Source organism: Zalophus californianus, chromosome 3, assembly GCF_009762305.2.
Source record: "Zalophus californianus isolate mZalCal1 chromosome 3, mZalCal1.pri.v2, whole genome shotgun sequence".
Classification (NCBI taxonomy): domain Eukaryota; kingdom Metazoa; phylum Chordata; class Mammalia; order Carnivora; family Otariidae; genus Zalophus; species Zalophus californianus.
The window spans coordinates 150,954,588-150,966,540 of record NC_045597.1 but is presented as its reverse complement, the minus strand read 5'-3'; the positions used below and the strand labels follow the sequence as shown (position 1 = coordinate 150,966,540).

General features: G+C 37.5%; 1 protein-coding gene across 3 annotated transcripts; it reads left to right on the top strand.

The window, feature by feature from the left end:
• The first annotated feature begins 656 nt into the window (after positions 1-656).
• Positions 657-11,902, top strand: OSGEPL1 (O-sialoglycoprotein endopeptidase like 1). Of its 3 annotated transcripts, none has more exons than XM_027589058.2 (8): positions 657-749; positions 1,898-2,138; positions 6,423-6,810; positions 7,831-8,035; positions 8,112-8,260; positions 9,501-9,631; positions 9,741-9,812; positions 10,630-11,881. In XM_027589058.2, exons 2-8 carry the CDS (start codon positions 1,918-1,920, stop codon positions 10,706-10,708), a joined length of 1,245 nt encoding a protein of 414 aa, XP_027444859.1. In that variant the 5' UTR covers positions 657-749; positions 1,898-1,917; the 3' UTR covers positions 10,709-11,881. The 3 variants fall into 3 exon arrangements, with proteins under 3 accessions (XP_027444859.1, XP_027444862.1, XP_035582502.1); XM_027589061.1 differs by having other exon boundaries at positions 7,993-8,035; positions 10,630-11,839; XM_035726609.1 differs by lacking the exon at positions 657-749 and having other exon boundaries at positions 2,015-2,138; positions 6,428-6,810; positions 10,630-11,902.
• The last annotated feature ends 51 nt before the right edge of the window (positions 11,903-11,953 follow it).

The following is an 11,953-nucleotide window of genomic DNA, read 5'->3' as shown; positions in this document are numbered from 1 at the left end:
GAAGGTTGTGTACATAGCAAGCAGAAACCATGAAATGCATTGCGAAAATAGGATATTATAATTTTTTCATGGTAAATGAATATACCATAGCCCCTTCCCCTTTTTAATCACAAAAACGAGCCAGCCCCACACCATTACTCCAAAAAGTGGGAGGGACGGTTCAGACAGTCCGATCGGAAGCGCTTCCGTTCCCTCGGAACGCTGTACACTTAGGTCCGTGGCGTCGTCCCTCCTTTCCATTCTGTTTTTGAAACTATTAGCTATTTCGGGTAACAACCTTTAGATTTGGTCATAGGTCCTCTAAAATGGAATGACGAATAATCTGCACCATCTTTTCCTCACAGTGGCGTCCAAATTCCAGCCAAAGGCAAACAAAATTTTCACGTAGCCAAGTGTTTAGAATTTAACGCTGTGTAGTCAGGCAAATCTACGTTCGGCCTCCGCTAGATCGATCATTAGCCGAGTGACCTTGCAAAAGTCTTGCTACCTGTAAGTCTAAGGTAAACGCATGAGTGCACGCACTGCATCTCGGACAAAAACAGCATTTATGCTTTTTTGGTACTGAGTTAAGAGTGATGCCCTCCAGGGCCATAGGAGCAGGTGCCGGCGACGAGACGCTGGCACCGTGTCGATGACATCACTTCCGGAGCGACAGATTCGGCCTGCCTCTCTTGCTCTTGTAAAAACGCAGTCGACCGTCTTTGCTAGGGGAACGAAACCAGTACTAGCCACTGTCGTTCACGAGGAAGGTGGGTAAAATTGCTCACCCCCTCTCTCACTGGTTCTTTCTCCTGCCTGGAAGGGCGATTCCAGTACAAACCTTTCGCTTCCTAGAACAGACTAGCACTGGCCAAGTACCCTGGTTCACTTATTAGCCTTCGTAGGCCCTAAAGACAAGTGCTTCGCACAAGCTTCCCTGCCTGGATTTTAGTGACTGCAAATCTTATTTCTCCGAGTGTGCGTGTCTGGGCTGCACTCCCCGCAGCTGTCCTCTGCGCAAGTAGGTTGCTTATTATAACTCTAATCCCCGGATGCCCTCTGCCAGAGGGGAACAATAAAAATTCCAGTATTCTCTCATTTTTTTCCATTTTGTCCGTTACTGTGTAGGGGAAGGGTCTACGTAAGCATCCAGAAAGGTCTAGAACAGGTGATTTGGGGGCATGAAATTAGATACTTGGAATTGTGAAGATACCAGGGTGCTTCAGTGATGGACTGCTATTATTTTGAGGAGAAAAAAAGGATTTGGGGAGATCCTTACTACAATAAACCTGTGGTAAAATGGAGATTGAATTAGAAAAATTGTAATTAATGGATAAAATGGGTATTAGGTTGCACTCATTTTAGTCTACATGTGGTTCTTTTAAGATGAGCTTTACAAGAACACTTTTTTTCCAAAGTAGATGACTAAATTGTGTCTTTTATGTGAATTGTTTTCAAACCAAATTATTAAATTTTATTTTGAAAGGTATTCCAGGAAATGGGATGCATTTATTTTTATCTGTTCTGTTTTGCCTTTATCATTTAATTTTCTTAAACCAATTTTGTTGTAATTTAGCTATCAAAAATAAATAGCACTTTCCAGAAGACTATCCATGCAACTATTAGCTATTTTATAAATAATGAATAGTTTGCTAAGAACAGCATGATAATACTAAAAATTTTATATCTGACTTTCTTGTTTTCCCCCTTGAAGAGCATTATATTCATTCACACTGTTATTTATGTTCACAGGTTGCTATAGCCTTTAAAAATTTTTGCTTTTACCAAACTTTCCTATAATTTTGTAAAACTATTATATTGAAAAATAAATCAAGTTTTTGGAATTTTGTTTATCTGAATGGGTTAGTGGTTAATGTCAGTTCCAAATAATTAGTTTGTTTCTTCATTTCTTTTCTAGGAGTTATCTGTAGAGTAAGTATGCTAATACTGAATAAGACAGCAGGAGTTTTTTCTAAACCATCAAGAAGGAAACCTTATGAATTTTTAAGAAGTTTTAATTTTTATCCTGGAAAACTGTTTCTTCATAAACTAGTATTGGGAATTGAAACCAGTTGTGATGATACAGCAGCTGCCGTGGTGGATGAAACTGGAAATGTTTTGGGAGAAGCAATACACTCCCAAACTGAAGTTCATTTAAAGTAAGTAGACATTATCTTGGTAGTTCCCACTTTTGGGAAAAGTAAAATGAAATAATTCTATTTATCATATATAAAAGTTCAATTTTAGGACTTAAGTTCTTCTTTTGTGCAAAAGCTTCTAATAACTGCTATAGAAAACCTTAAACCCTACACCCTGGCCTTTAAGGCTCTCTATAATAAGGTCCCAACTTTAACTGAGCCTCTTGCCAGAAAGAACTAAGCTCATTCCCAACTCTAAGATTTATCCATGATTTCCCCTTAGTAATGCCTTTTCCTCTTTTGTACACCTGTATGTTTCATGGTCTCAACTGAAGTCCTAGGAGAGCATGGCCCTATCTCTAGCCTGTGTTAATCACTGGGGAAAAAAAAAATCCTATTCATATTTATAGATATAACTCATGTTGGTACTTAAATAATAATACACTGTTTTATTAAAGCGTAGAATGGTGCAAAGCTTATAAACTCATCTGTTTGCAGAGGACCACTAGTCAGGCTACATAGATAAGTGGGCTGGATATAAAGTGGAAGATACATGGAGGAGGTCACTACTCAGCTCCAGCCAATTGTTGCCATGCAGAAATGTAGGCCCTATGTTATTTGATCATCAGAATTTTCAAAAGAAAATGGAAATCCAGAATATAACTGTAATATTTCCAGATTTTAAAATTAGTTGGTAATTCAAAATATATTAAAATGCTATACAGATCAAATACGCCTTCAAGCCATCAATTTATAACACCTGAATAGTGAAAATGGTTGGTATTTTGAGATCACAGACCTGTATTTGAATTATGAATTAGGCAATTGGTGTTGACTCTGAATTTAGGCAAGTTCCTTATCCTCTCTGATTGTGTTTTCACATCTGTAAAATGGGAAAGATAATACCTGCCTTACAGGATTGTGGGGAGTATAATAGAAATAATATATGTGAAGAGACAGAATAGACCTCTAACAGTTACATACTATATGAAAGGGACTGTGGTAAGTGTTAATAAGGTGTAGTGAAATACCAGTAAGTCCTTGCCTTCAAGGAGCTTAACCCAATCTCTGAGGCATGATATACAGACCTACAAGGAAACATACAGCATACAGTACAAGGCAGCATAAAGTAAGTATCAAACAAGTGGTGCAAACAATAACTGTTACTACCATGCCTCAGTTCCACTCAGTATTTCTGAGTGTCCTGGACATTTGCACATGTAAATGTTGACTGTGTAGAAAGGCCTTCGCTGACCACTTTATCTAAATTCAGTATCCCCACCATGTTTATTCTGTATCACCACACCCTGCTTATTTTCTTCATCATCCTTTTGATAATTTTTACATTTGTTTACTTATATATAGTCTTTCCCTCAATAGACTCTAAACTCCATGGTGATGGGCTCTGTCTTAATTATCAGTATTAATCACTACACTATGCCTGATAGCCAGCATAGCATCTGATACACTGCAGGTGTCAGTGGCCTTGAAAATAGGTAGGCCTTCAATGAATGGAGATGAAAAAAATACTGTAGCATAAGTAAACATTATAGCAAAGGCAAAGAGGTGATAAAATACAGGACAAACGTTCAGTTTAGTTAGTGCATAGGTCACTTGAGAGGAATACACAGGAAGTAAACTGGTACCATCTACACAGCTCATCTCAGCATTTATTGAATTCCTACAGTTCCCAGGCAACATTTGAAGCACCGTGGTACAAATAAGACTAAGATATATAATCCTTGTCTCTGAGCAGCAGGTTTACATTCTGGTTCAACTATGAGACCTTGCACGGTTTTCTGTGCCTCGGTTTCCTTATGTGTGAAATAGGGATAGTAATGGTAACTAGCTCCTAATGTTGTGAGGATTACATGCGAATTCTTCCAAGGTGTGTAGTGCAGTTCTTGACAAGTAGCAAGAGCTCAATAAAAGCTACCTATTATTAGTAACAATTGTACTTCTAGTCTGTTATAAACGAGTGAAGAAGACAGGTAAGCAAGTCATTGTAAAACAGCATGGAAAATGCATTAACAGAGGACTGCTTGGGTTGGGGGGGGAGGGTGGGGGGGGGGTCCTATCTTGAGGCCAGATGGTTTCCCTGACTTTTTATTAGCTTTAGCCCCTCAATCACCTACTCTCCATACTGTTTACAAATCAATTCTTTTGAGAATAAAGCCATAGTCTTACTCATCTCTTTTGTCTTGAGTGCTTAGCTAGCATAATCCTTTTAAGATAAAATACATAAAAGAGGTACAAAAAGAAAGGGAGGTAGACAAGTGGGAGAAGGAAGAAATAATTGGGGGTAGAGGATTTAGACTTAAAGTTACCCAAATTTCAAGAAAGTAAATGCTTTTGAGTAAGAGAGTTATGGGGTCAGCATTTTGCTTTACTTTCTGGCAACACAATGTAGAATGGACTCCAAGGATCAGAAAATCTCTCTAGGAAGTTGCAATTAGAAGGCTTTGAATAGACTGAGATAATGAGAGCTTTTTGAACTTGATGGTGGCAGTTGGAATGGTGATACACTTAGTTGTGGAAAGTGAGATAAAGAAAGGAGATAAAGATGAAGCTGGAAACCCAAGTCATTAGAAGGCTGAAGGCCATTAACAGAGTTGAAGAATGTAAGAGAAAAAGTGGCTTTGAAGAATTAAGGAAAATAGTATTACTATATGAATGTTGAAATAAGGTTCTTTTATTGTTTCCTTCATTGCCTGATACAATACATATTATAACTATTTTTTTAAAGATTTTATTGTTTGAGAGAGAGAGCAGAGAGAGGGACAGAGAGCATGAGCAGGGGGAGGGGCAAAGGGAGAGTAAGAAGGCGACTCCCCCCTGAGCAAGGAGCCTGCCTCGGGGCGCCATCCCAGGACCCTGGGATCAGGGTCTGAGCCAAAGGCAGACACTTAACTGACTGAGCCCCCCAGGTGCCCCTGCATATTATAACTATTAAGTAAATATTAATTGAGTGCACCTATTGAAGGTTTTCATTTCTGTGTATAGAAGTCACAGCATCAAATATTTGAAGATTTTTTTGAGATTAGAGAGGTGTATCTTGCAGACCCTATATTTTATTGCTCTGCTTCTCTGATTGTAAATCAGTCACATGCTGGCAAATTTTTTGCTAGCAAATTTGCCTCCTACTTCTTTACTCTTGACATTTGGCATGGGTCCTGCATAGACCCAAAATCAAAATTATCAGCTCTAAGCACTAGATTCCCAACTGTATTTCAGGATTGCAAGCTGTCTGCTGTCCTGCCATGACCTCAAGTGCAGTGTGTTTAAAAATAAACTCATCTTCTTCACAAAACTGTCTTCATGTTTCTCTGTTAGTATTGCTTTTCTCCTGGTCATTCCAGCTCAATATATGAATCATCTTGGATGCCTTGGTCCCCCTTCCCCTTATATCCAGTAGTTATAACAGTTTTTCAAGGCTCTCTTGTCCCTTTCTTTCATGATCATGTAGTTTTTTTTTTTTTTTAAAGATTTTATTTATTTATTTGAGAGAGTGAGAATGGACAGAGAGCACATGAGAGGAGGAAGGGTCAGAGGGAGAAGCAGACTCCCTGCCGAGCAGGGAGCCCGATGTGGGACTCGATCCCGGGACTCCTGGATCATGACCTGAGCCGAAGGCAGTCGCTTAACCAACTGAGCCACCCAGGCGCCCCATGATCATGTAGTTTAAGATGTAAACAAATACTTTTACAGTAACCTCTTTGAAAATTCTCCCTGTAGGGGCACGTGGGTGGCTCAATCAGTTAAGCGTCTGCCTTCGGCTCAGGTCATGATCCCAGGGTGCTGGGATGCGTCCCACATCGGGCTCCTTGCTCAGCAGGGAGCCTGCTTCTCCCTCTGCCTGCCACTCCCCCTGCTTGTGCTCTCTCTCTCTCTGTGTCTGACAAATAAAATCTTAAAAAAATTTTTTTAATTGAAAAAATAAATAAATAAAAATAAAAATTCTCTGTCTCCAGATAGATTAATTTTTCTAAAATCCAGTTTTGTCCTATCCTTTCCTTGTTCAGGACATCTCCCATAGAATGCTTCTTAAGATTATTGTGGTGATTCCATTCATCAACAATCCATAGGATTTTGTTGTGAACAATTTTGAAAAGTCAGACATTACACCCTTAATCACTGCATACTAAGTTCTTATACTGTGCTGCATTATAAGGTACACATATTTGAATATACTTGACTAACATATTTGGCTATAAAATAATTAATTTGAAAACATGCCTTCAGCCCTAATGTAAAACTTTTCTTACTCTGACAGTCTTGAAAAAGCTGTTTTTTTATTTCTTCCAGAACAGGTGGGATTGTTCCTCCAGTAGCTCAGCAACTTCACAGAGAAAATATTCAACGAATAGTGCAAGAAGCTCTCTCTGCCAGTAAAGTCTCTCCAAGTGAACTCTCAGCAATTGCAACTACTGTAAAACCAGGACTTGCTTTAAGCTTGGGAGTAGGCTTATCATTTAGCTTACAACTAGTACACCAGTTAAAAAAACCTTTCATTCCCATTCATCATATGGAGGCTCATGCACTTACTATTAGGTTGTTAAATAAAGTAGAATTTCCCTTTTTAGTTCTTTTGATTTCTGGAGGTCATTGTCTATTGGCATTAGTTAGAGGAGTTTCAGATTTTCTGCTTCTGGGAAAGTCTTTGGACATAGCACCAGGTGACATGCTTGACAAGGTAATTATTTAAGAATTAATTTCTCCATTCTTTTTTATTAAGATGTCTATTTCAGTCAAATAATAGATACCCTACTGCCATTTATCTAAATATTTCTGATTAATAGACTGAAAAAATATATATATACGCAGTAAGAAAAAAAGAAAAGTAGTACATAGTTTTTTATAAAAGATTTCTTACCCATTTGAGTGAAATGGTAAGAGGTTTAGATCAGTACATAAAGGCTCAAATAGTTTGCAGATGCTGTTATGTTTTTAATCAAAAAATATATCTGAAAGAAATTGCCATGTAAAGTACTATAAAAATGTGAAATAAGAGGGTATATAAAGATAATAAAGGACATTAAAGATGTATAAAGTTTTATGTGTGTGTGTGTTTTTTTTAAGATTTTATTTATGTGAGAGAGAGAGAAAGAGCATGAGAGGGGAGAGGGTCAGAGGGAGAAGCAGACTCCCCGCTGAGCAGGGAGCCCAATGTGGGACTTGATCTCGGGACTCCAAGATCATGACCTGAGCTGAAGTTGGTTAACTAACTGGGCCACCCAGGCGCCCAGAGATGTACAAAGTTTTGTGATTGAACATCACAATTGCTGACACCACCACCAAGCAGGTTTCTTTTTCCTTTGTTTATGAATCCTGAGCCTACTGCTATCTGCAGAAAGCCTACTGCCAACAGCTGTAATGATTAGAAGAAATGGACAAGTTCTAATTTTTGAAGCTAATCATTAAGCAGTCATTGTGAACTTCAAACTTATTTTTCATCTCCAATAGAAGAGCAGAAGTAGATAGGGAAGCAGTGATTGACCCCTATTGATCAGGCTGTGAGAAGGAGCAAGAGTCTGTCCTTACTGACTACTAACTATAGTCCACATATGTAAAAGCACAGCATGTCTTATTCATCCAGGCTTGTTCAATTTTGGTTTTTGGTTGGAATTTTTTTTAGTAAATTTCATTTCCTTTGCACCTTGTTTTCAAAATGTGCAGCTTTATGGCTCATTACAAAAATTTTTGTTTTTGATAGGTAGCAAGAAGACTGTCTTTGATAAAACATCCAGAGTGCTCCACCATGAGTGGTGGGAAGGCTATAGAACATTTGGCCAAACAAGGAAATAAACTGCATTTTGATATCAAACCTCCCATGCAACGAGCTAAAAATTGTGATTTTTCTTTCTCTGGACTTCAGCATGTTATTGATAAGATAATAATGCAAAAGGAAAAAGAGGAAGGTATATTTCTAATTGGGGGAGTTGGAAAAATAAGTAATCCTGGATTGTGCCTAAAAATACCTGCTTATTTCTGCAGGGATCCAGAAGGGGCAAATCCTGTCTTCAGCTGCACACATTGCTGCTGCGGTACAGCACACCATAGCATGCCACATTGCAAAAAGAACTCACCGTGCCATTCTGTTTTGCAAGCAGAGACACTTGTTATCTCAAAGTAATGCAGTACTGGTAAGTTCTGTCATCTCCTCTAACAATAGTATTCACACTTTACAGTATGTTACTTTTCTTCTAGGAGCTTAATTGATCCTGTGCATAGGATCAAAAGGTCTTTATGTCATTTGCTAGCCTGGAAGTATGAAATTTTGCAGAATAAAGACTAACAGCCATTTCTTATACAGGTATGGCAGCTTTATGGGATATCTGCACAGCCTGTGTGGCAAAAAACTCCAAGACTGCATCTTTTCATTGAATTTAAAAGTGGATTTACAATAAGAAATGAGATGCAGTAACTGCTATCATTATTTTTAGAAAAATAAGCTAGTTTCCTTCAAATTCATGTTCCTTTGATGAAATTCCTTTAAATCTGCATAAAAGCCTTGATGAACTTCCTGTTTAACTATATCTTAAACTTCATCCTTTTGAAAATTATAAAATGAGAAAATATTTAAATGATGGTAGAATCACAAAATAGAATATTATGTGACTAATCAAAGGTAATAGCTTTTTAAGAATAATGTAAAATGAGGGGCGCCTGGGTGGCTCAGTTGGTTAGGCGACTGCCTTCGGCTCAGGTCATGATCCTGGAGTCCCCGGATCGAGTCCCACATCAGGCTCCCTGCTCGGCGGGGAGTCTGCTTCTCCCTCTGACCCTCTTCCCTCTCGTGCTCTCTATCTCTCATTCTCTCTCTCAAATAAATAAATAAAATCTTTAAAAAAAAAAAAAGAATAATGTAAAATGAGAAAAATGCTTATAAGTAAAAATGGCAGGGTCTAAAATATTGGTGTACTTTGATTATAATTAGAAAAAAGTTAGAAGAAAATGTATAAAAATGATAGTGGTCCGGGGCTCCTCGTGGTGGTGCAGTGGGTTAAGTGTCTGACTCTTGGTTTCAGCTCAGGTCGTGAACTCAGGATTCTGAGATCCAGCTCTCGGTCAGGCTCCATGCTCAGCGTGGAGTCCGCTTAGGTTTCTCTCTCCCTTTCTTTTTGTTCCCCCCCAACCCCCCGCCAAAATAAATAAATAAATCTAAAAAAAAATTATAGTGGTCATTGTATATTGATACTGAAATTGTTGATTTTCTTTTCCTCCAAATTTTTATTATACAGATTGATCATTTGCCCATCTCCACCTGTTAAAATGTGATATTTTCTTATTGTATAATGCTGGTATCTTCCCCAGGTCTAGCTAACAGTTTGGCTCATAGCCATATGTAATATTTGTTAATTTTGGTCTTTTCAATTCCTTCAGGTTGTATCTGGAGGCGTTGCAAGTAACTTATACATCCGAAAAGCTCTGGAAATTGTAACAAATGCAACACAGTGCACTTTGCTGTGCCCTCCTCCCAGACTGTGCACTGACAATGGCATTATGATTGCATGGTAAGGCACAGGACGTATGTGCTTCACTCATAATTTGCCATTTCATCATGCTATATCTTCTTCCTTTAAATCTTGGTCTGTTTATTTTATTTAAATGATTCTCATTTAGGAATGGTATTGAAAGATTGCGTGCTGGCGTGGGCGTTTTACACAACACAGAAGGCATCCGCTATGAACCCAAGTACGTGGTACCTTTTATAGTCTCTATGCCAGTTGCAGTATAAAATTCAAAGCCTAAAACAGAGTTTAGTTAGTAGTGGGAGAAGGAATCTCCTATATTGATGGCCTAGCCTCAGGTAGAACATACTGTCTGATCCAGTGTTGCCTTCTTGTGACAGTGTTGAGGCTGAAGTTGATGGCTTTTTCCAGATTAGGGTCCAGTTGAAGCTGTATATTGGGCAACATTGTAAAAAAGCAGAAATCTGAGGCCAAAATTATTTACTGAGGAAGAACAGAGAAAGAGAGTAGGATCTCAGACGTCTCCTGCCAGTAGTGACAGAGGAAGGTAGAAAAGGAGCAAGCCAGCTTTTGAAACCTCAGAGAAGAATCAATAAAAACCTGGGGAATTTCTAAAGTAGAAGTGGATGAAGATTTGACTTCAGCTGTATGGTAAACTGTTTGTACGCTTTCGGCTTTGTAGAGAATTATAAGGCATTTTTATCATTTTTCTATTTCCTTTTAAGTTTTTATTTATAGTATGAGAGCAGAACTATTTCTTTCAAAAACTTCTCAATCCTCAAATTCATTGAGTTGTATACATTAAAGATCTCAATTATACCTCAAAGTAGTTAAAACAAATACCAAAATTTAGATTTATTAATGAGACTGGCCTTCTCTTCACCCATTATCCCTGCTGTGTTTGTATTTGAGAACCATCGTCACAGATGATTGTACACAAGATAGGAACCGTTGTCAGAATTCTAAGCAAACAAGTCTGCCTAGCGACAGATCAGGAAGCAAGTATTTGAGATAATGTGATTTATCTGATTGTGATGCAGATGTCCTCTTGGAGTAGATATATCCGAAGAAGTTGGAGAAGCTGCCATAAAAGTACCACGGTTAAAGATGGAGATTTGATTTTTGCTTTTGAAAAAAATCCCTAAAGGTAGTATTTCAACATTAAGTTGTGATTTTTTTTATATTTCAAATTGTGGAAGAAACATAGTATTAATTGTTCATCAAGACTTTCTTTTGTTTTTATGTTTGATGTTTCCCCTGCTCTTCTGAGAGACTATAATAATATGTTATAGTTTTATAAGGAAGTGTAGATTTGTTTATTATCAAAATTAAAGTAAAACATCTTGTGGGGGAAAAGAAAGTACTGATATTGGCAGGTAGAAAGAAAACCTTGGAAGATATACAGTGAATCTGCTAAATCCTGGCTCCATTTTAAAAAGGCCTAGACCTTTTTCTCTTTTTCTCGTATCAGGATTGTAAGAGCTGTTTTTTTAGATTATATTCTATATATTTTATTAAATTTATTTATTTTTAATTGAATTATAGTTGACATACAATATTATATTAATTTGAGGTGTACAACATAGTGATCCAACATTTATATGTATTACGACACCACGATAAGTAAAGTTATTAGTGTTATTGACTATATTCCCTCTGCTATAGTTTTCATCCCCTGACTTATTTTATAACTGGAAGTTTGTACTTCTTAATCCCCTTCACTTATTTCTCTTACACCCCTCCACCTACCTCCCCCTGGGAAACTGGTGGTTATCAGCAGAAGCTATTTTTTTAGCTCCTTTTGAAACATTAGCCTAACTTTTATAATGAGAGAGCAAGTTTAGAAAGGTAGCCAGGTCAAAGTCATGTCAAATCAGAGAACTCTAAATGAAGAGTGACTGTCTCTAACAGAATGCATGTTATTAATTATAAAAATATATGTTACTGGGTGTCATCTTCCCTGGAGCAATTGGGATGTCTATACATTTCTTAAAATCCATCTGAGATTTTAAGAAATAGGACAGGCAAGTAATCCTTCAAGTGTGTATTGTACTTTTTAGTTGGCCACGTATGTTTACATCCATTATTTTAGAAATTGTATTTAATCAATGAAAATATATGAGATGTGAAGGTTTTTGGCTTTGTGTTTGGATAATTTCCTTTGAATCTGAAGCTTTATACCCGTTTATCACTTTTTTTTCTGCCTAAAGTAACTGAATGTATTGTCCTTTGAATATAAAAACAATGCTACTGACTTTAATGTCCTTTGAGAGATTTTACCAGTAAAGAGTTATATTACATCATCCATACTGGACCAAGTTGTTAATTTTCTAGTCAATGACTTGCTTTATTGAGAAAATAGAG

Excerpts from the sequence above, each read along its gene's own strand:
- OSGEPL1 (XM_027589058.2), top strand. The coding sequence starts at position 1,918 with ATGCTAATACTGAATAAGACAGCAGGAGTTTTTTCTAAACCATCAAGA. Across the intron at positions 2,139-6,422 it reads CAAACTGAAGTTCATTTAAA|AACAGGTGGGATTGTTCCTC; the intron begins GTAAGTAGACAT and ends TATTTCTTCCAG. Across the intron at positions 8,036-8,111 it reads GCAAAAGGAAAAAGAGGAAG|GGATCCAGAAGGGGCAAATC; the intron begins GTATATTTCTAA and ends TTATTTCTGCAG.